This window comes from Chiloscyllium punctatum, chromosome 12 (assembly GCF_047496795.1).
Source record: "Chiloscyllium punctatum isolate Juve2018m chromosome 12, sChiPun1.3, whole genome shotgun sequence".
NCBI lineage: Eukaryota > Metazoa > Chordata > Chondrichthyes > Orectolobiformes > Hemiscylliidae > Chiloscyllium > Chiloscyllium punctatum.
This window is the reverse complement of record NC_092750.1, coordinates 64,028,257-64,051,801: the sequence shown is the minus strand read 5'-3', so window position 1 is coordinate 64,051,801 and position 23,545 is coordinate 64,028,257. Positions and strand designations below refer to the sequence as shown.

Genomic DNA, 23,545 nt, shown 5'->3' with positions numbered 1-23,545 from the left:
GGACCTTGTGGGAATGGACTAAATTGGGGAGGACAAATTACGACAGTATTAGACAGGAAGTCTTACTTAGGAGTTGTTGTTATTAGGCAAGTCCATGTAGGAATTGTTTGAAGACCTACTGATCAGAGTTCAGGACTGGCATGTTCCAGGAAGGAGGAAGGACAGGATCGCAAAGTGAGGGGCCCTTGGGTAATGAGAGAAACTAGGAATTTAGTTAAAAAGGACAAAAGCAGCATATGTAAGGTTTATGAAAGTAGAATCGGACAGGGCCCATAAGGAATATAAAGAAAGCAGGAAGAAACTCAAGCAGGGAATTAGGAGATCAAGAAGGGGCCGTGAAATGACCTTGGCAAGTACGATTAAAGATAATCCCAAAGCATTCTATAGATACATTAGAAACAATAGGATAACTATGGAGAAGGTAGGACACTCAAGGATAAAGGAAGGAACTTGTGCTTGGAGGCAGAGAATGTGGGTGAGATCCTAAATGAGTACTTTCCATCTGCATTCACCCAAGAGAAGGATAAGGAGGATTGTGTGGAGCTAATACCCTACAGCATGCTAATATGCATTTTGAGATCAAGAAAGAAGTGGAGTTTAATTTAGATAAATGCGAGGTGCCGCATTTTGGGAAAGCTAATCTTAGCAGGACTTTTACACTTAATGGTAAAGTCCTCGGGAGTGCTGCTGAACAAAGAGATCTTGGAGTGCAGGTTCATTGTTCCTTGAAAGTAGAGTCGCAGGTAGATAGGATAGTGAAGGCAGCATTTGGTATGCTTTCCTTTACTGGTCAAAGTATTGAGTACAGGAGTTGGGAGGTCATGTTGCAGCTGTACAGGACATTGGTTAGGGCACTGTTGGAATATTGCGTGCAAATCTGGTCTCCTTCCTATCGGAATGATGTTGTGAAACTTGAAAGGGTTCAGAAATGATTTACAAGCATGTTGCCAGGGTTGGAGGATTTGAGCTATCGGGAGAGGTTGAATAGACTAGGGCTGTTTCCCCTGGAGCGGAGGCTGAGGGGTGACCTTATAGAGATTTATAAAATCTGAGGTGTATGGATAGGATAAATACATGAAGTATTTTCTCTGGGGTGGGGGAGTCCAGAACTAGAGGGCATACGTTTGGCGGGGGGGGGGAATATAAAAGGAATCTAAGGGACAACTTTTTCATGCAGAGGGTGATGCGTGCATGGGATGAGCTGCCAGAGGAAGTGATGGAAGCTGGCACAATTGCAACATTTAAGAGGCATCTGGATGGGTATATGAATGGGAAGGGTTTAGAGGGATATGGACCAATTGCTGGCAGGTGGGACTAGATTGGGTTGGGATATCTGGTCGGACCGAAGGGTCTGTTTCCATGCTGTACATCTCTATGACTCTATGGTGTTAGGTCTCTTGAAGAGCATTAAAGTGGTTAAGTGCTCATGGCCTGATGGTATCTACCACAGGTTCCTGAGCGAGGCAAGAACGGAGATTGCTGGGGCCTTGACCAAGGAATGATGAAGTGCTTATGCCCGAAATGTCAATTCTCCTGCTGCTTGGATGCTGACTGACCTGCTGTCCTTTCCCAGGAACATACTCTCTACAACAACACTCACAACCTTGACAAGTTGAGAACATCTTTTCTCATCACCACCACCATCTTAGAAAACACCAAGGAATGGAAACCTTTGACTGAGTGTAACTACTTACCTTAATTTGTTAATTGCTTAGCTAGTTCATTGTTCAAAGCAATCCAGGGCCTCACCTCATCCTATTTCTCTACGTTCCTACAGCCCGACAAGCTCCCCTTCCCCAAACATTCCATTCCTCCAACTAAAGCTTGGGTTCCTGCTACCCATGCTTTGTCTTCCACTACTTACTTCCTACAATTACCTCCATAACCACTTTCCCTCCTCTAAAAGTTTACCTTTCCAGAGAAGAAAACTATCAATCGCATCTCCTAATCTCAGGTTCTTTAAGTTGACATCCATTTTTGTGAAGTACCATTAAGCATTTTATTTGAACCTTAAAATGCAAGCTGCTGCCAAAGTACTACTGGGTGCAATGGATGATATCCTAGTTCAGGGAAGATATTTTAATCAAGAAACATGAAGAAACACTGGACAGTTGAAAGATAATTTTTTGCTCAAAAAAATACAATGATAAAGGAACGATAGAAAGCTTAAAGGACTTCATACCTCTGTGGTGTAGTTGGTAGCTTTGACAAATCTCTCAAATTCGGCGTTGGTGACTTCATACATATCCATGTAGAACTGCTTGACCTGAACTTTTCTGGCTGGGCCCTCTCCATCCTGAGGTATTGCTGGTTCATCAGTTCCCATGGTAAACACTCCACCCGGTATCAGCACCATCTTATATAATGAGAGAATACACTGAGAATGGTGGTCAATCATAAGACCTCAATGAACTGATGACTGATAGAGAAAATTATTGTCAATCTTACTAGCGCCAACTTCTATAGGAAGGTTGTTGCTAAACTTGGAGGCTGCAGAAAAGATTTACAAGGATGTTGCCAGGATTACAGGATTTCATTTATAGGGGAGAGGTTGAATAGGCTGGGGATTTTTCTCCCGGAACGGAGGCTGAGGGGTGACCTTATAGACATTTGCAAACTTTTGAAGGGTGAATAGCCAAGGTTTGTTTCCTATGGTGGGGTATACCCAAAACTAGAGGGTATAAGTTGAAAGCGAGAGGGAGAGATTTAAAAAAGGACCTGAGGGGTAACCTTTTCAAGGAGAGGGTGGTGTCTCTGTGTGGAAGGAGCTGCCAGAGGAAGTGGAGGCAGCGGATACAATTACAATCTTTAAAAAGGCTTCTGGATGGTTACATGAATAGTAAGGGTTTAATATGGGGCAAATGCTGGCAAATGGGACTAGATCAGTTCAGGATATCTGGTTGGTGCGGGTGAGTGGGATTGAAGTTTCTGCTTCTGTGCTGTATGACAATATGACTAATTCATTACCAAACCATAGCCATTTTTATTAAAAGCAAGAAAATCAAATGATCGAGGATTGAATGCAAGATACAACTGATACGCTATGTAGATCTTGCGTCTTTTATTTAATTGGGGAAGTAGATGATGCACAACATCATGCAAGATATTAATGATCCTATTAAGCTTTCAGCCAACCCCCTTGACAGGTAAACTGGAACGATAACGAAAAGGGTACCAAGCAAGGTGCACTGAAAATTAAACAGTGGAAAACCTTCCTTTTAAGTGTTGAGAATTATTTTGGGTAACTACACACCTTGGTCATGCTGCTTAGATTAAAGTAATAAACTTCAAAATGTTGGTGCTAAAAACAGTTTTAAATTGGGGACGGATTCCATCCCGTAAATGGTACATGACACTGAGCAATTATGCAGAAATGTAGCTTAGACACATTGTGACAGGTTCCAGGAACCATTAGCATGCAAAACTACAAGTTTGCCAATATGAGAGAGTAGCTTTGCCAGTGAAAAGATGACACTTTCTACATTATAGTACATAAACCCATAATGCAGTTGTAAGCCCAGAATAAATCATTATTTCCTTCCAGTCTTTTTGACAATCAGAGCACGATGGAATAAAAGAAAGCTCAAGATTCAGACGTCCAAATTGTCAGGCTTAAAAAAATGATCAAGGACTATATTGATGCCTTAATAAAAATCATTCAAAATTCTGGTGAGTATTCTTTGATTTTTAAGATTGAGGAGCATTTCAAGCAATAACTATTTCTCCTTTAATACGTGATATTGATCAAAGCAAACAGAATATTAGTGTTACATGACACCAGTATTTCTTCCCAAATTTCAGACAACAGAGAAATATCGCTCCTGTATTCACAAATCTTAATAGATCCTGGAGATTCCTTACAACATCCATTCTGTTAGTGAACACTGATCTGTGATTTTCTCCCACATGCTGTTGTGCAATCAGACATTCGACATTACATTCCTTCAGCTGTTTCACACATGAAAGGTTCATTCAATTTTTATACTTTTTTAAAAACAACTCTTCTTAACCCTTGTGGATGGCAAGGGAGCAATTTATCATCTCTCCAATCCTTTGCCATCATGGGAAAACAGTTCCAAGTTCAAGCAGACTCGACTACTGTTTCAATCCTAGAACAGGGAAATGAAGCAGCTCAGTTTGCTCAGAAGTGCTCTGTTGAGATTGAGCACTTGCCTTGTGAGGATTTTCTTTGGGACTGCAGGTGAGGTGCAAGTGGGGGGCAATATGTATGAGCAAAATGACAGCTGCTTCATCCCAATGGCTACAATAGAAAAAACAGACAGGACAACACCTGTGCTTCCATCAAATTGATAGATAGTCAATGTCAGAAAAATAGCTATTTATCGAATTGCATTTAGTGAGGAGCAATCAGCAAAAACATGTTAGTGAGTAGACACCCCATTTGCAAGCATTTTCATTGATTCCTCTGCAATCTTTCTAGAGAATGATTCTGATTTACTCCAGTTAGCAGTATCCATTTCTATTTCTCAAAAATTAAGAATGTACAACCAAACACACCATTATTTTAATTTAATATAATATTTTAATATAATATTTACATTCTAGCCAGCGAGAAGCTGTGACAAGCAGTTTGGATTTGGTAACACGAACTTGCGAAGGAAGCGAAAGAAACAGGAAATGGCCGGGCATGGAACTGCTTTGTAGGTGAAATTTCTCTCATTCATAATCAGTGTAGAAAATCAAAAGTTAACAGTCACCTTCTTTGGAATAATGGTTCGTAATACAATTATTCAAACAGTTCTGCATTCAGTTTTGTATGTTACCTTCCTGTTCCTCTGAAATTTGGTTTATCTAATGCACAGTTCACTTTCCAGCACACAAAGGGGATGGTGAGAATAGGCCCTTTTTATATCCAGACTCGACCTATTTATCCATTGCCCATTGTATTAGGAATCTCTATCTAACTTTGTTTTTTTCCACTACCCTCATCTTAAATTACTGTTTGAAGTTTTGACTAAGACATACAGCCTAAAATATCTAACATGGACCAAGAACCAACCAAATGACTTTTTGGCAAGAAAGTGAGTGCCTTAACTGTATAGACAAGGAAGGTCTCAGTTTCTGAGCCCTGTTGTACCACAGTAATTTAATACCTGCCTGCTTATGTGTAATTCATCACAATTGATTCCAATGACTCAGGGCTGGAGAAAGAATTGGCCTGGGAACCTACTTCTGATTGCTATCCAGTGATCTTTGCTGGATGTGAGTACACCAGAATGTTTGGCAAGGACAGAACCAAGCTCCACTCTGATACCTGTTCTGACAAACATCTTGCCAAGACTTATCATTTAGGCTGATGGGCAACTCGGTAACAAGATTGGCTTGCATTGTTGAACTGGCAGCTTAATATGAAAGAGAAATGGTAGGAGAGAGAATTGCTAGGACAATGGGGAAAAAAAAAAGAGCAGTAAATGGATGGGGATTCAGTGAGAACATAAAGTCTTACATACTTAATGGTAAAGTCCTGGGGAGTGTTGCTGAACAAAGTTCTTGGGTTGCAGGTGCATAGTTCCTTGAAGGTGGGGTTGCAGATAGATAGGGTAGTGACGGTGGTGTTTGGCACATTTGCCTTTATTGGTCCGTGCATGAAGTTGAGATGTCATGTTGTGGCTGTACAGGACACTGATTAGGCCACTTTTGGAATACTGCGTGCAATTCCTGTCTCCTCGCTATAAGCAGGGTGTTGTGAAACTTGAAAGGGTGAAGAAAAGATTTACAAGGACAATTTGGAGGGTTTGGAGGGTTTGAACTACAGGCAGGGCTATTTTCCCTGGAGCAGAGGTGGCTAAGGAGTGACCTTATAGAGGTTTATAAAATCATGAGAGGCATAGATAGAGTAGGTGAGTCCAAAACTACAGGACATAAGTTTAAGGTGAGAGGGGAAATATATAAAAGGGACCTGAGAGGCAACCTTTTCATGCAGAGGGTGGTGCATGTATGGAATTAGCTGCTAGAGGTGGTGGTGGAGGTTTGTGCAATTAGAATATTTAAAAGGCATCTGGATGGACACATGAATAGAAAGGGTTTAGAGGGATATGGGAAATGAGACTGGACTAATTCGGGATATCTGTTCGGCATGGACAAGTTGGACCGAGAGGTCTGTTTCCATGCTGTATAAATCTATGACTCTGAGCTCAAATTGAAGTAGTGGTGAGAATATCCATTTCACAGACCAGGTGTAGCTGCTACTGACTATTAATATCCATTATAGAAAACCTTGACTCTGACAGCGTTTTTGACCCAGATGAAGTCAGAAAGCCAGAGAATCAACTACCAAGAGACATGAGCTAATTAATTCAAAGAAACACTTTAGTATTTATATAAATGATTTGGATGTGAAAATAGGAGGTATAGTTTGTAAGTTTGCAGATGGCACCAAAATTGGAGGTGTAGTGGACAGCAAAGAAGGTTACCTCAGATTACAACAGGATCTTGATCAGATGGAACAATAGTTTGAGGAGTGGCAGATGGAGTTAGTTTAGATAAATGCAAGGTGTTGCAGTTTGGAAAAGCAAATCTTAGCAGGGCTTATACACTTAATGGTAAGGTCCCAGGGAGTGTTGCTGAACAAAGAGAACTCTGACTGCAGGTTCAGAACTCCTTGAACGTAGAGTCACAGTTAGATAAGATAGTGAAGGTGACATTTGGTATGCCTTCCTTTATTGGTCAGAGTATTGAGTACAGGAGTTGAGAGGTCATGTTGCAGCTGTACAGGACATTGGTTAGGCCACTGTTGGAATATTATGTGCAGTTCTGGTCTCTTTCCTATCATAAGGATGTTGTGAAACTTGAAAGGGTTCAGAAAATATTTACATGTTGCCAAAGATGGAGGATTTGAGCTACAGGGAGAGGTTGAATAGGCTAGTGCTGTTTTTACTGGATCATTGAGTCAGAGGCTGAGGGGTGACCTGATTGAGGTTTATAAAATTATGAGGGGCATAGATAGGGTAAGTAGACAAGGTATTTTCTGTGGGGTGGGGGAGTCCAGAACTAGAGGGCATAGGTTTAGGGTGAGAGAGGAAAGATATGAAAGAGACCTAAGGGACAACCTTTTCACGCAGAGGGTGGTACACGTATGGAATCAGCTGCCAGAGAAAGTGGTGGAGGCTGGTACAATTGCAACATTTAAAAAGCATTTGGATGGGTATATGAATAGGAAGGGTTTGGAGGGATACGGGCCGGGTGCTGGCAGGTGGGACTAGATTGGGTTGGGATACCTGGTTGGCATGGACGGGTTGGAGCAAAGGGTCTGTTTCCATGCTGTACATCTCTATGACTCTAAGTGCAAGGTTTTTTTCTTCATGGAATTAATGCTTGAAATGAGATCGGGATTAAATACTAAAAGCCTCAATACTCTAGCAACCAAAATTGCTTTCGTTAAGCTGGAATAATTAACACACAAGAGAAGCAAATTGGCAGTTATGAATAATGATGGTCTAAGTCTACATTAATGTAATGAAAATTAATGAACAGTTATCTATGGAGATTTGGGAAAGTCTTGGCAAAGGCCCATTCTGCTGATTTATTAAGGTGATATACAATCAATAATTGGGCAGATTGTACTTGGCCTGTGAAAACATCACACTCAATAGACCAAATAGCCTTTTCTGATTCATTTTACATTAACTCTATTTGCAATATATACTGTGATTTAACTCCGAGCTTGTAGATATTTCACAACAACCCATAATTTTTACATTATATGGCTGTTTCTTTTTTCTTGTCCACCAAAATACTGCCGTCAGAAAATTAGAATTGCTACACAGCACAGAAGGCCGTCAGTCATGGTCATGCCAGTCCTCTGCAGAAATAGCAATGTGCTCCACACTATGGTCACTTCACCATTCACATTAATCTCGCCTGCATCCTCCCCAATGCTTTTACAAGCTGCCAAACACATGACGCAGGGATTGCACATACTCCACTTGAGACTAAATGCGAAGTTTTATATAACTTCAGGCCAACTTCCTTGCTTTTGCACTCTATGCTCTTATTTCTAACAGCCAAGATGCTACAAACTTTATCAAAAGGTTTTTCAATCTGCCCTGCCACTTTCAATGAATTACACCCCCAGGTGCATCTGCACTGCCACTATTTTAAACTGCCTCTCGTCATTCTCCCTCCCAAAATGAATTGCTTCATATTTCTGTGTTAATTCCATCCACCATTTGTCTGTTCATTTTAATACCACCGAGAACAATCACAGTTTAACCCTATCCTCCTTAGTCACATTACACTAAAGCCGCTGTATTATTGTTATGAATTTTTAGATCACAGGTGAACAAGAAAGCATTCTTGTCTTCAGTCACAGCCACCAAGTCCTTCCCACCAAGAACTGTCAAAAGATTTACCATCACCTCAGTAGGAGTATACTTGAGAGAGAAATCCAGGGGGCAAAAAGGGGAGATAGAGTTGGCAAATAGAGTTAAGGGGAATCCAGAGGGTTTTGACAAATACATTAAAGGACAAAGGCGCAACTAGGGAAAGAATAGGGCCCCTCAAAGAGCAGCAAGGCGGCCTTTGTGTGGAGCCGCAGGAGATGGGAGAGATACTAAACGAGAATTTTGCATCAGTATTTACTGTGGAAAAGGATATGGAAGATAGAGAATGTAGGAAAATAGATGGTGTCATTTTGCTAAATGTCCATATTACAGAGGAGGAAGTGCTGGATTTCTTGAAATGCATAAAAGTGGATAAATCCCCTGCACCTGATCAGGTGTATCTTAGGACTCCGTGTGAACTTAGGGAAGTGATTGCTGGGCTTCTTACTGAGATATTTGTATCATCGATAGACACAGGTAAGGTGCCGCAAGACTGTAGGTTGGCTAACGTGGTGCCACTGTTTAAGAAAGGTGATAAGGAAATGCCAGAGAACTATAGACCAGTGAGCCTGACATCAGTGGTGGGCAAGTTGTTGGAGGGAATCCTGAGGGAAAGGATATACATGTATTTGGAAAGGCAAGGACTGATTAGAGATAGTCAATGTGGCTTTGTGTGTGGGAAATCACGTCTCACAAACTTGATTGAGTTTTTTGAAGAAGTAACAAAGAGGATTGATGATGGCAGAATGGTAGGTGTGATTTATATGGATTTCAGTCAGGCGTTCGACAAGGTTCCCCATGGGAGACTGGCTAGCAAGGTTAGATTTCATGGAATACAGGGAGAACTAGCCATTTGGCTCAAAGGTAGAAGACAAAGGATGATGGTGGTGGGTTGTTTTTCAGACTGGAGGCCTGTGACCAGTGGAGTGCCACAAGGATCGATGCTGGGTCCTCTAGTTTTGTCATTTACATAAATGATTTGCATGCGAGCATAAGAGGTATAGTTAGTAAGTTTGTAGAGGACACCAAAATTGGAAGTGTAGTGGACAGCGAAGGAGGTTACCTCGGATTACAATAGGATCTTGATCAGATGGGTCAATGGGCTGAGAAGTGGCAGATGGTGTTTAATTTAGATAAATGCGAGGTGTTGTATTTTGGAAAAGTAAATCTTAGCAGGACTTGCACACTTAATGGGAAGGTCTGAGGGAGTATTGCTGAACAAAGACCTTGAAGTGCAGGTTCATAGCTCCTTGAAAGTGGAGTTGCAGGTAGATAGGATAGTGAAGGTGGCGTTTGGTATGCTTTCCTTTATTGGTCAGAGTATTGAGTACAGGAGTTGGAAGGTCATGTTGCAGCTGTACAGGATATTGGTTAGGCCACTTTTGGAACATTACGTGCAATTCTTGTCTCCTTCCTATCGGAAAAATGTTGTGAAACTTGAAAGGGTTCAGAAAAGATTTACAAGGACGTTGCCAGGGTTGGAGGATTTGAGCTATAGGGAGAGGTTGAATCAGCTAGGGCTGTTTTCCCTTGAGCGTCGGAGGCTGAGGGGTGACCTTATAGAGGTTTATAACGTCATCAGGGGAATGGATAGGATAAATACGTGAAGTCTTTTCCTGAAAAGGTGGTGGGGGGGGGGGGGGGGGGGAAGAAAGAGGGGGGGAGGGAAAGAGGGGGGGAGGGAAAGAGGGGGTGGGAGGGAAAGAGGGGGGGGAGGGAAAGAGGGGGGGGGGAGGGAAAGAGGGGGGGGGAGGGAAAGAGGGGGGGGGAGGGAAAGAGGGGGGGGGAGGGAAAGAGGGGGGGGGGAGGGAAAGAGGGGGGGGGAGGGAAAGAGGGGGGGGAGGGAAAGAGGGGGGGGGAGGGAAAGAGGGGGGGGGAGGGAAAGAGGGGGGGGGAGGGAAAGAGGGGGGGGGAGGGAAAGAGGGGGGGGGGAGGGAAAGAGGGGGGGGGAGGGAAAGAGGGGGGGGGAGGGAAAGAGGGGGGAGGGAAAGAGGGGGGGGGAGGGAAAGAGGGGGGGGAGGGAAAGAGGGGGGGGGGAGGGAAAGAGGGGGGGGGAGGGAAAGAGGGGGGGGGAGGGAAAGAGGGGGGGGGAGGGAAAGAGGGGGGGGGAGGGAAAGAGGGGGGGGGGAGGGAAAGAGGGGGGGGAGGGAAAGAGGGGGGGGGGAGGGAAAGAGGGGGGGGAGGGAAAGAGGGGGGGGGAGGGAAAGAGGGGGGGGAGGAGGGAAAGGGGGGAGGGGGAGGGAAAGAGGGGGGAGGGAGGGAAAGAGGGGGGAGGGAGGGAAAGGGGGGGGAGGGAGGGAAAGAGGGGGGGAGGGAGGGAGGGAAAGAGGGGGGGAGGGAGGGAGGGAAAGAGGGGGGGAGGGAGGGAGGGAAAGAGGGGGGGAGGGAGGGAGGGAAAGAGGGGGGGAGGGAGGGAGGGAAAGAGGGGGGGAGGGAGGGAGGGAAAGAGGGGGGGGAGGGAGGGAGGGAGGGAAAGAGGGGGGGGAGGGAGGGAGGGAGGGAAAGAGGGGGGGGAGGGGGGGGGGGGAGGGAGGGAGGGAGGGAAAGAGGGGGGGGAGGGAGGGAGGGAGGGAAAGAGGGGGGGGAGGGAGGGAGGGAGGGAAAGAGGGGGGGGAGGGAGGGAGGGAGGGAGGGAAAGAGGGGGGGAGGGAGGGAGGGAGGGAAAGAGGGGGGGGGAGGGAGGGAAAGAGGGGGGGAGGGAGGGAGGGAAAGAGGGGGAGAGGGGGGGAGGGGGGGAGGGAGGGAGGGAGGGAAAGAGGGGGGGAGGGAGGGAGGGAAAGAGGGGGGGAGGGAGGGAAAGAGGGGGGGGGAGGGAGGGAAAGGGGGGGAGGGAGGAAAAGAGGGGGGGAGGGAGGGAAAGGGGGGGGGAGGGAGGGAAAGGGGGGGGGAGGGAGGGAAAGAGGGGGGGGAGGGAGGGAAAGAGGGGGGGGGGAGGGAGGGAAAGAGGGGGGGGGGGGAGGGAAAGAGGGGGGGGGAGGGAGGGAAAGAGGGGGGGGGGAGGGAGGGAAAGAGGGGGGGGGAGGGAGGGAAAGAGGGGGGGGAGGGAGGGAAGGGGGGGGGAGGGAGGGAAAGAGGGGGGGGGAGGGAGGGAAAGAGGGGGGGGGGGAGGGAAAGAGGGGGGGAGGGAAAGGGGGGGGGGAGGGAAAGAGGGGGGGGGAGGGAAAGAGGGGGGGGAGGGAAAGAGGGGGGGGAGGGAAAGAGGGGGGGGGAGGGAAAGAGGGGGGGGGAGGGAAAGAGGGGGGGGGAGGGAAAGAGGGGGGGGGAGGGAAAGAGGGGGGGGAGGGAAAGAGGGGGGGGAGGGAAAGAGGGGGGGGGAGGGAAAGAGGGGGGGGAGGGAAAGAGGGGGGGGAGGGAAGGGGGGGGGGGAGGGAAGGGGGGGGGGAGGGAAAGGGGGGGGGAAAGGGGGGGGGGAAAGGGGGGGAAGGGAAAGGGGGGGAAGGGAAAGGGGGGGGAAGGGAAAGGGGGGGAAGGGAAAGGGGGGGAAGGGAAAGGGGGGGGAGGGAAAGAGGGGGGGAGGGAAAGGGGGGGGAGGGGGGGGGAGGGAAAGGGGGGGGAGGGAAAGGGGGGGGAAAGGGGGGGGAGGGAAAGGGGGGGGAGGGAAAGAGGGGGGGAGGGAAAGAGGGGGGGAGGGAAAGAGGGGGGGGAGGGAAAGAGGGGGGGGAGGGAAAGAGGGGGGGGAGGGAAAGAGGGGGGGGAGGGAAAGAGGGGGGGAGGGAAAGAGGGGGGGAGGGAAAGAGGGGGGGGAGGGAAAGAGGGGGGGGAGGGAAAGAGGGGGGGGAGGGAAAGAGGGGGGGGAGGGAAAGAGGGGGGGGAGGGAAAGAGGGGGGGGAGGGAAAGAGGGGGGGGAGGGAAAGAGGGGGGGGGAGGGAAAGAGGGGGGGGGAGGGAAAGAGGGGGGGGGAGGGAAAGAGGGGGGGGAGGGAAAGGGGGGGGGAGGGAAAGGGGGGGGAAAGGGGGGGAGGGAAAGGGGGGGGAGGGAAAGGGGGGGGAGGGAAAGGGGGGGAGGGGAAAGAGGGGGGGGGAGGGAAAGGGGGGGGGGAGGGAAAGAGGGGGGGGAGGGAAAGAGGGGGGGGGAGGGAAAGAGGGGGGGGGAGGGAAAGAGGGGGGGGGAGGGAAAGAGGGGGGGGGAGGGAAAGAGGGGGGGGGAGGGAAAGAGGGGGGGGGAGGGAAAGAGGGGGGGGGAGGGAAAGAGGGGGGGGGAGGGAAAGAGGGGGGGGGAGGGAAAGAGGGGGGGGGAGGGAAGAGGGGGGGGGGAGGGAAAGAGGGGGGGGGAGGGAAAGAGGGGGGGGGAGGGAAAGAGGGGGGGGAGGGAAAGAGGGGGGGAGGGAAAGAGGGGGGGAGGGAAAGAGGGGGGGGAGGGAAGAGGGGGGGGAGGGAAAAGGGGGGGGAGGGAAAGAGGGGGGGGAGGGAAAGGGGGGGGGGAGGGAAAGGGGGGGGAGGGGGGGGGGAGGGAAAGGGGGGGGGAGGGAAAGGGGGGGGAAAGGGGGGGGAGGGAAAGGGGGGGAAGGGAAAGGGGGGGGAGGGAAAGGGGGGGGGAGGGAAAGAGGGGGGGGAGGGAAAGAGGGGGGGAGGGAAAGAGGGGGGGGGAGGGAAAGAGGGGGGGGAGGGAAAGGGGGGGGGAGGGAAAGGGGGGGGGAGGAAAGGGGGGGGGAGGGAAAGGGGGGGGGAGGGAAAGGGGGGGGGAGGGAAAGGGGGGGGGAGGGAAAGAGGGGGGGGAGGGAAAGAGGGGGGGGGGAGGGAAAGGGGGGGGGGGAGGGAAAGAGGGGGGGGGGGGGAGGGAAAGAGGGGGGGGAGGGAAAGAGGGGGGGGAGAGGGAAAGGGGGGGGAGAGGGAAAGGGGGGGGAGAGGGAAAGGGGGGGGGGAGAGGGAAAGGGGGGGGGGAGAGGGAAGGGGGGGGGAGAGGGAAAGAGGGGGGGGGAGGGAAAGAGGGGGGGGAGGGAAAGAGGGGGGGGGGAGGGAAAGAGGGGGGGAGGGAAGAGGGGGGGGAGGGAAAGAGGGGGGGAGGGAAAGAGGGGGGGGGGGAGGGAAAGAGGGGGGGGGAGGGAAAGAGGGGGGGGAGAGGGAAAGTGGGGGGGGGAGGGAAAGAGGGGGGGGGGAGGGAAAGAGGGGGGGGGAGGGAAAGAGGGGGGGGGGAGGGAAAGAGGGGGGGGGAGGGAAAGAGGGGGGGGAGGGAAAGAGGGGGGGGAGAGGGAAGGGGGGGGGAGAGGGAAAGAGGGGGGAGAGGGAAAGAGGGGGGGGAGGGAAAGAGGGGGGGGGAGGGAAAGAGGGGGGGGAGAGGGAAAGGGGGGGGGAGAGGGAAAGGGGGGGAGGGAAAGAGGGGGGGGGAGGAAAGAGGGGGGGGGAGGGAAAGAGGGGGGGGGAGGGAAAGAGGGGGGGGGAGGGAAAGAGGGGGGGGGAGGGAAAGAGGGGGGGGGAGGGAAAGAGGGGGGGGGAGGGAAAGAGGGGGGGGGGAGGGAAGAGGGGGGGGGAGGGAAAGAGGGGGGGGGGGGGAGGGAAAGAGGGGGGGGAGGGAAAGAGGGGGGGGAGGGGGGCAGTGGAGGGGGGGGGAAGGGGAGGGGGGGGGAAGGGGAGGGGGGGGGAAGGGGAGGGGGGGGGAAGGGGAGGGGGGGGGAAGGGGAGGGGGGGGAAGGGGAGGGGGGGGGAAGGGGAGGGGGGGGGAAGGGGAGGGGGGGGAAGGGGAGGGGGGGCAGGGAGGGGAGGGGGGGGAAGGGGAGGGGGGGCAGGGAAGGGGAGGGGGGGCAGGGGAGGGGGGGGGGGGGGGAAGGTGGGGGGGGGGGGGGGAAGGAAGGGTCCAGAACTAGAGGGCATAGGTTTAGTGTGAGAGGAGAAAGATATAAAAGAGACCCAAGGGGCAACTTATTCATGGAGAGGGCAGTACATGTATGGAATAAGCTGCCAGAGGTAGTGGTGGAGGCTAGTACAATTGCAACATTTAAAAGACACTGGATAGGTATGTGAATAGGTAGGGCTTGGAGGGATATGGGCTAGGTCCTAACAAGCGTGATTAGATTGGGTTGGGATATCTGGTCGGCATGGACAGGTTGGACCGAAGGGTCTGTTTGTGTGCTATACATCTCTATGACTCTTTAACTCATCACTTTTAAACTTTTATCTACTATCTCAAACATCCAAAGTTACTGTCTCCAAGCATCGTAAGATCTAACTCTTGAAATGTTGGGGAAGCAGATTCAATAACTCCTTAAAAAGGAATTAGATACTTATTCTGAAAAGAAAAATTTCAAAAATACAGAAGAAATCCTGGGTGCATCTAATTGACTAGCTTAGGCAAAATTGGGCAAATAACCTTCTTTTGTTCTATTTATCAGTTATAATGGTGTTGAGAAAATGAGGGATAAATAAATTGAATATTCTTGAAAAACCTCAGGGCAGTGATTTAATTCACATCATATTAATAATTTTAAAAAGTCTTTACAGAGAAAAGAAATGTTGCTGACCATACCTTTCCAATAGTAGCATTTTTATTTCTTTTTTCATGGTATGTGGATGTTACTGGCTAGACCAGTGTTTTTTGCCTATTCCAGCCACAGCGGTCCTTGACACATTGGGACACTCACACTGCTGTTAGGTAAGAAGTTGCAGGATTTTGACCCAGCAATGCTGAAGCAATTATAACTGACTGGATGGTATATGCCTTGAATGGGAAGCTGCAATATGTAGTGTTGCTATGCATCTGTTGCCCTTGTCATTTGCAGAAGAGAAGTCACTGATTCAGAAGATCTTGTTGAAAGAATTATGAGTTGCATTGCATGTTGGTTAATCTGACTTAGCAGAGATTGTTAGACCTTTGATAATTTTAAGAACAAGTAGTAATTTAATATGGAACTATGGGCAATTTTACAGAATTTTGGTTAACTCTGCTGAAACAATGATCACACTTCACTAAGTTTTGTTATATCACTACAAATATGCTATTCACACTATACCAGACATTAACCCAATCAAATTATCACACAAGTTAATGCAAAGCATCTTGTTGAGGGTAGATAATGCTGCCAATGTCAGTGAAAGAGCAAGTGAATCTTTGAGATACTTTCAGGTGAGGTGCCACTCAAGTGTGCTGCTTTGTCCTGGACAGTGTCATGTTTGTACTATTAAAGTTGTATTCATCTAAGGTGGAGTGTATTCCATCATGCTCCTTACTTGTATCTGAACGGTGACATTACGAGGTTAGAAGTTACTCACCACTGGGGTCCCAGTCTCTGAACTACCCTTGCAGCCACAGTATTTAATTGACTTCCTCTAATACAACTACACTTCAGACGTACTTTTGGCGTGTAAAGGACTCCGGGATGGCAGGAGATCGTGAAGAATACTGAGAGATACAAGGGTTTATTTTACTTAGTTAATTCCTATACAAGTAGGTGCCTAGATATTATAATTACATTTTGCCACGAGTTGCAAACACTCCAGTAGATCACACCACACAGGTTTGCTCCATCAATGTCTTTAGTTGGAGCGAAATGTGCAAAGTAACACTGCAGGTAGATACACCAGTCCGGGTACGTTAAGTGAGACAGACCAGGTCACTACCTGATTAGTGCGCTTTTCCAAGTCTGGCTTGTAGTCTTCTGTGATCTCCTGACCAACAACATTAGCCTCCTTAGAGTATTTGGCAGCTGCCTGTTTCGCTAATGAGACGCTGTCATGTGGAGTGTCAGGGAAATCGCCAGCAGCTTCCCGACGATTAGTGCAGCCACAACCCGAGGGGGAGCCGGGGTTTTTGGGTGACGGACTTGTTGCAAATGCTGAACTCGCACAAACTAACAGGACAAACAGCTTGAGGCTGAAATAAAGAATCGAGCCTTTCCGGTGCAAACTCCTCGACCTGCGCAGCGCCATGTTGGAATTGTGGGTCATGTGATCCATCAGCTGACACAAATCTAGGCCCCGAGACTCCACAGCCGCAACCCACCGTCGAGCCACGTGCTTCATCCAGCAAAACAGGTTCCTACAACCATCCACCTTCCTGGGTTTTATTTTACAAGTTTTAATTTAAAAACAAGCAACTCCTAGTTGGGTGGATTATACAAAAAAATGGCTGATATCTGCTTCTCTTCCGGTCCGTAACGTAAACCATGTGATATAAGCCGACCAATCAAACCGTTCGTTTCACGTACTAACGACGAGCAGGGGGGTGAACAAGAAGGTTATCAAGGCCGGGCTTCATCCTCGCACAGCCCCACAACGTTGGAGGACTTCAACGTGAGCTGTGATCACCTGCAGCTTTAACATCTTTGTGGATACAGCTGTGTTAATTTGTTCTTTTGTTAAAGGTTAGTTTTTTTCGGTGATCGAATATGTGTTGTTGGCTCAGTTTGCTAAAAACAAATGTTTAATAGTATTGTATATTTTATTCCGATTATTTATTGAGTAAGGGAATTTGTGTTTTATTATTTGCAGTTACAATTTCGGTCTGTTCTTAATTGCTGCTCCACGCTGTATTAACATTTGATTGGAATAATTATTAACTATGAGTTTGTAGTTCCTATTTTATTCTTTTAAACTGCTGTTCGACTTTTTGAATGTACAAGTATGTTCATAAGAAGATGTACAATTTATGCTACAAATTGGACAGATCTGTAGCAAAATCTGTATTTTCTGTTTGTAGTATTCACACGATTCTGATTTGTAACAAAAGGAACTTTTGAAGATTGAGCTTCAGATTAATGCAAAGATGGAAAGACAATATACTTAGTAAAGGCGTTGTGAGATTTCAGAGTGCATGTAATTAGTATATTTTGTCAATAAACATTATAGACTTTGCAACACCTGACACTAAGCTATCTATTCTGGTATGCCCTCAGGTAAGCTTTAAGTTACAAGATACATAGGATGGAAATGTAGTTTGAAATTGATTCCAACTGCCTTCCTCGTGGTTTCTCTTATCTGTACTGTTAACAAAACTATAGGTGCTCATCTCATATGACGAGATGACCTCCACTGGCTGTCAACCCAGTGCTCAGGGCCAGTCCTTCGACGTCTGCATTCTCAGGTTGTTTGGAATGGGCCCCATCACCAGCTTCGAATTCAAGTAGGGTTACTCCTACTGACCTGTGACTATCCTGTACTTGTTTCTCAATGTGAGAAAGCAAAATATTATTGGAAACACATAAATAAAGTGTCTGGGTGAAGAAAGTTAACTGCTTTATTGGATTATATTGTTAAGTGTCAGGCTTGCATGCACACTGCTCAATTACTTCTGCGGAAAAAAGTTTAAGCTCCCCTGGAAGACTCGTGTTTCGTGGCTCAGGAGATATTGATTGTCTCTCCTGTATTGCCAATCTCAAGCTGTTATTGCTAACTACCATGTAGCAATGTGAATTAAGTTCAGAAATATGAGGACTTCATTCTAAGTACATGTCCCAATGCCCCATTTATGGCAAAAAATGGCATGTGATGAGATGTCCTTCATCACTTATCCTTGGCACTAAATGGTTCCTTCAGACGCTATGCAAATCAATGTTGTCAGTGAAAGGCGTGGCAAATAAGCTGTCACCGAACCCTCTTGGTTGCGTGACTATAAAACTTTTTCTCTTTAATGACCATTGTGTGAGGACCTGAAATAAATGTTAACTGGTAAACCCAATGGCTGACTTTGGTTACCCAGAAAATAAAGATGATGGTGATTTAAGGTCGGATGCATAATTTGTTTGCCTTGTGGATTTTGCACTTGTTTTGCACCTCCCACTATGTTGGATCCAATTCTCATTCAACTATGTTCATCACTTATTGACTTTAATTGTTGACTGTTATTGAGTTCAAGCCCATTACTCACCAGTTGGTTAGAGCTCTGTGGGGTGTAGGAGTGCGTGTAAAATATTCAACAGGTCTCCTGAATGAGCGTTTGAGGGAATAGAAATAGTTTACAATCCGGCGCCCCATTGGCAGTTAGATGTTTGAGTGATAATTGAGTTGGTTTCCGAGGTTTCATTTTCAATCCACTCCGCTGCTGAGTGACCGCAACTTGTTTTGGGCTTCGAACGGAGGTCGATAAGTTGTTTAGATAGCCACCACGAACCCAACCTCGCAGAAATAAGGTTTAAGGTGTTTAAAAAAAAAACAAACAACAATTAAAAATTAAGAGTTCACACGTTGGTTCCTGAAAGTTAGGAAGGTGTGAACTCCGACTTGCTCTGAAGTGCTTTTCCTTGTTGACTTAAATTTGTAAGACCAGTGACCACTCTCAAAAGATTGAGCATAAAGGGAAGGGAAGCCAACCCAGTGTGAGAGCAAACCCCCAGCTTCGGGACTGAAAAAAGTTGGGTCCCTCGCGGAAACTTTTTGAAGCGTTCGATAGGCGGGGCGATTACAGACTGACGTACGGAACAGCCAATCGGAGGATACGGAACGCGCGCCGGCTGACCTCCCAATGGTAATGAGGGGGCGTGCAGGTCGCGCGTATTGGTGCGGAGCCCGCCGGGATTTGTAGTCTTTTGTTTGCACCGATTTGTCTAGGAACGGGCGGAGGATGCGGGGAGGCGGGACTACATGTCCCAGGGTGCATGGCGGACCGTGCGGGCTCGCTGATAGGTGAAGAAGCTTGTAACAGCTGCTGCTATCGCTACAAGCGAGAGAGGGGCTGGCGGAGAGCTGTGTTATCTAACGGGAACTGTCTCACTGGAAAGGATGAAAAAAGACTGAGCAGCCATGGACTTCCTCTGTACTATCTAGATATTACTTCTATCATCGCTATTTGTTCGGGCTCCCACTCTTCAGGTCTGTTTTTTTTCTTAAAGGCGCTATGCCTTGCTTTAACTTCAAATCAACTTGAAAGTGAAGCCGGATAGAACGAAGGAGCCCTCTACCTAATGTAAGAAATGATCTGTTTTAAACATGCCGTTGTGTTCATTCATGCTCCTTTTTATTTAATAGAAAGGTAAACTTCGTCAACTTGCAACTTGAAAGCGGATTACGGGTCTGCAGGTTTTCAGCGCATAGGGGCTGAAATAAAATGCAGTGCCCCGTTGGCTCATGTTTGAAGCTGCGATTTATCTTACGATCTGCGATGTCCTGTTGAACTTGTATCTGGCGAACACTCAGCCTGATGTCTGTATTGTTAAGTCCATAAATGTAGCGGTCACTGTGTGGAATGTAATTCTCTGCACTTTGGTCGTTCTGAGTCTGAAGGTCTATGTTTGGAGTTTATTGGTTTAGATTGCAATTCGGATGCTTCAAGATTAAAATAACTGTTAGCGGAGCTATATTAACGGTGATGCATTATCTTTTTTAATGCTAATATTGAATTATTGGAAAATTATATTTTATCATTATTTGCTATTAACGTGTTGTTTTTTATTATTCGTCTCGTTGTAGAGGTGGAGATATTGTGCTTGACTTGGTCGCCGAGAGAAAGGGATGAGAGATGTCTGACAAAATGTCGAGTTTTCTTCACATTGGAGATATAGTCTCCTTGTACTCGGAAGGATCTGTCAATGGGTTCATCAGTACTTTAGGGTAAGCATGAGATAAACTTGCCGCTGGTAGGTTCGTTAGACTTTTTCTTTTGCTGGATTAATAACTTGCCATGGAATTAAAACTGACAAACTGTCTGGGAGGGGAAATGTACCAAACGTCAGTAACAACGTGACGTGTCTGAGGATCTTGGTGAATTCTGGCATCTAAGTTCTGAAAGGTTTGATCTTTTCCTGCATCAGCACCAGTTGTTGGTTTACTCACTAGCCCATGCAAATAAGCGAAAACAGTGGTTTATGGATGTTTTTCTAACCAACCAGTTCAGAGATGTTATCCTGCACTACTCTGGAGTAGGTTGGAGTTTTGTTTACCTGGGCTTCCTGGCTCCAAGACAGGGATGCTACCACTGTCACAAGTGCTTTCTAACTGTGGTTTATATAGAGGGCATTAATGTATAATGATAAACATCGTCAATCTTGGTTCTGAACGACTTTGCAGACTAAGTTGTTCGTTCACTTTGAACACCAACATCCTTCAGTGCTGTACTCGGGGACACATTACAATTTAGCAAACACTTGTTGTCTGTGGCTTGGAATTGCAATTAAATGTGTTGAAATCCAATCACTATATTGGCACTGCATATGGGTTGGAGTGTTCCCTCATTGAAGGACCGTTTATTGGTTTTCACCTCTGTTTTGAGCTATTTTCCTGGTAAATCCTTGTGTTCCTGCCTCTGTAACTGAATTATCCCAGAGGTGGAGATCCAGAGCATTGTTAGAGGCATCTGCATTGCATTGTTTATCCGCCACTCATTGTGGGTCCACAAACGAAGTCATCTCCTGTCTGCACCTCCACATACCCATTTTTAGGTTATCTGCATCGGTTCTGGTTTCTTTGCTTTCATGTCTTGCATTCCCTGCCTGATATCACGCATCCACTACAAGGGTTGCATTCATTGACTTGATCATGCCATTTTCACCATTCAGCCTTACTCTTAGTGGGTTTTCATTGGGCACCTTTTATTTCCTGTGAAAGCAGGAGTGTCGCATTTAGCTGCCAGTTCTACTCATAGCTCAGGAAGTGCATTGTAACACTGTTCAGGTCATATTGGAATTGCCATCATTGATGTTGGGCTAATAAAAGGCTAAACCTCCTACAGTGCTTCAGTTCCTGAGCTTTCCTGAATGGTGCCTTTCCAGCCGATAGAGGACAATAGCTCTTCAATGACTTGGCATTTGGCCAACTCTGGTCCCTAATGCACTTTCCACTACTTTTGCCCTCCATTGGAAATGAATGTCACTGGAAACTAAACCTTCTACTCATTTTGTTCAAATCCTTTCACTAGGTGTTCACCTCTCCATTGCGCCCTTCTCTATTTTGGGAAGTCCAAAACCAATGTCCTTTCTTTCCTAAAGGAAGTTTGATTTGACTACTTGTCAGATGTACCGAGATACAGAGAAAAGTGTTGTATTGTGTGCTATCCAGGCAAATAAGACCTTTTTAGATAAGTACTTCAGAGTAAAAGAAGAGAATGTAGAAATGGGAGTTATAGCTACAGAGTAGATTATCTTGACCGTTTTCTGTTAACAAAGCCTTTTGGCTCACTTCGATTTTACCTTTTTTTTTAAAATTTCTTCCTCTCTGGTTGGGTTTTAGTTCTGTAAGTAGAGTGTGCTGATCAAATAGCTTGATGGTGCTTTGTCCAGCCTGAAAATAAAGATTGGTTCATCTTGATGGGGTTTTGTATAACTATTTCCCCCTGAAATGAGCCTTATAAGGAAAGGAGTTTAGGGGTCTAAGTGCTGAGGCAATACCTGAATAGATTTTTATTCATTCCCATGGAGAAAAGCAGAACAGTACCATTTGAAGGTTAAGACTTTGAAATGTTGACTGCTTCTTCAGCTCCCCCCCCCCCCCCCCCCCCCCCCCCCACCTCCCCACAAGTAGTGGTTTCTTTTCTGCTGTTGCAGATACTTTTTTTGACCCCATCGTTACAGTTAGGACTGTTTGAAGGAGAGCAGGGTGGATTGCTTCTTGCTCAATTTCTTGGGTGTAAATGGCTTTTGAGGGTTGGCTAGAGCTGGGAATGGAATGATTGATACCTCATGTCTAAACATGGGGTCTTTAAAGCTTGCAAAGCATTTTCTGAAATGTCAAGTAATATGTGAAACTTTGTTTTGGAGCATTCTAAGCGTGAAAATTAGAATTGGATTTCCTGAATGCAGCCTGTGATATGACACTGCTTCACTGCTATGTCCACCCCACGCTTTAATCATTAGCATCTTCAAATATCTTTGTCACTGTACTAGTAGGTGTCCATGGTCAGGTAACTGTTTGAAATATCATTTAATCTACTTTGAGAGAAATTGCGAAAAAAGCATACTACATGCAATTGGTTTTGGGGGAAGATTGTTATTAATGCAACTGCATTAGTATAAGAAACATAATGTTTTTAACTTCTAACAAGGTGTTAACTTTTAAACAGCCCAACTCTCTCTTTTAATTTTATCAAAGAATTCTCTGCATGCTTAAATTGACTAATCCAATCTTCAAACTTAGTCTCTCTCTGCACTAGTTGTACATTTTTGTATTTTGATATTCCATTTGATCATCTGGAAGAGATTCCCTAATTTTTGCTCCTACCAACGTTAAGCTGATGCATTGCATGAGATAATGCTCACCTAAAGCATTCAGCAATGTACTGTACGGCTGGTGGCATTCTGAAGCAGATGCTAGCATGAGGGAACTCCTTGATCTCATTCTATGTGCACTACATTGCCTCAATGGGGTTGGGAATTGTCAATTGCAATAAGAGGAAAAGAACCAAAATTAACAAAGTAATAAAGAGCCAATAATAAAAATGGAGTGTCTTGACGTTTATGTAACAGCCTTTTTTAAAAATTTCTTTGAAAGCCTTGTAGATGACCGATGTGTGGTGCAGCCAGATGCTGGAGACTTGAACAACCCACCTAAGAAATTCAGAGGTAAGTGAAGTCTGAAGCCTACAAACTTTAGAAAGTACAGAAAATTAGCAATGTTGATATCTCACAAATGTTTGCTGATAACAGTATTGACAGACCTGATTGCCATTAAGAGGTCTTGATTTCAATAATCCACAGGCTAAAAATAAAGTGCCTGTGTTGGGTTGAATGACATGTTTGAGATGGCACATGCTATGGCCTTTTATTTTTCTCGTGAGAATTTCATTATAGTAAGTGCTGAGGCTAAGTGACTGTAAATCTTTGTTAAAAGTATGAGAGTAACTTCGCGTGTTTTTTTTCCTTTTGGCTAACATGGATGCCTGGGTGTAAAACCAACAATTAAAGATGGCTCATACTGTAAGATCACTGGGTGTAAATTTTGGTATTTGCTTCATGCCCTTTTTTTAAACAAGGTAAATGAAATTATTAATTGAGGTTTTGAGATTGTTGGTTTAGCTGGGATTCATCTTTGGTTTATAGTGTTGTCAATCCTCTCAAACTTCATTATCTGAGACTGGGTAACGAGGAGGCTGGAGGCTGATATCATTGATTCGCCATTGGTTTTAAAGGAAATTCTTTGGGCGGGGGGGGTGGTTGAATATCAGTCAGCAAATTTATTTCTGATGTACTATCTCTTCCCTCCCAGCCTCCATTTGTACATGTGTGGATGTATTTGTTTTTGTGACTAAGATGTGTTTTTTTTTAATTGTACTCACATGGACCAGCATCTGATTAAACAAAACACTTGCAAGTGTCTTATTTTATCATGATTTGGCAGTATTATGTTGAT

General features: G+C 46.6%; 2 protein-coding genes across 9 annotated transcripts in view; one reads left to right on the top strand and one right to left on the bottom strand.

Annotated features, from left to right (window-relative positions):
• Positions 1-18,564, bottom strand: part of sumf1 (sulfatase modifying factor 1) — a 164,797-nt gene extending 146,233 nt beyond the window's left edge. The window contains exons 1-2 of one of the 3 annotated variants that reach the window (XM_072582665.1): positions 18,138-18,564; positions 2,183-2,356 (exon numbers count right to left, since the gene is read on the bottom strand). In XM_072582665.1, coding sequence (XP_072438766.1) covers positions 2,183-2,356 — 174 coding nt within the window. In that variant the 5' untranslated portion in view covers positions 18,138-18,564. The other 2 variants (XM_072582664.1, XM_072582666.1) reach the window with 2 other exon arrangements.
• The window catches only part of itpr1b (inositol 1,4,5-trisphosphate receptor, type 1b), a 521,994-nt gene continuing 514,968 nt past the window's right edge, over positions 16,520-23,545 (top strand). For 4 of the 6 annotated variants that reach the window (XM_072582663.1, XM_072582662.1, XM_072582661.1 and 1 more), the window contains exons 1-3: positions 18,915-19,172; positions 19,676-19,816; positions 22,688-22,758. In XM_072582663.1, coding sequence (XP_072438764.1) covers positions 19,725-19,816; positions 22,688-22,758 — 163 coding nt within the window. In that variant the 5' untranslated portion in view covers positions 18,915-19,172; positions 19,676-19,724. Of the gene's footprint in view, positions 16,636-18,910; positions 19,173-19,675; positions 19,817-22,687; positions 22,759-23,545 lie in introns of those variants that run through there. The other 2 variants (XM_072582660.1, XM_072582659.1) reach the window with 2 other exon arrangements.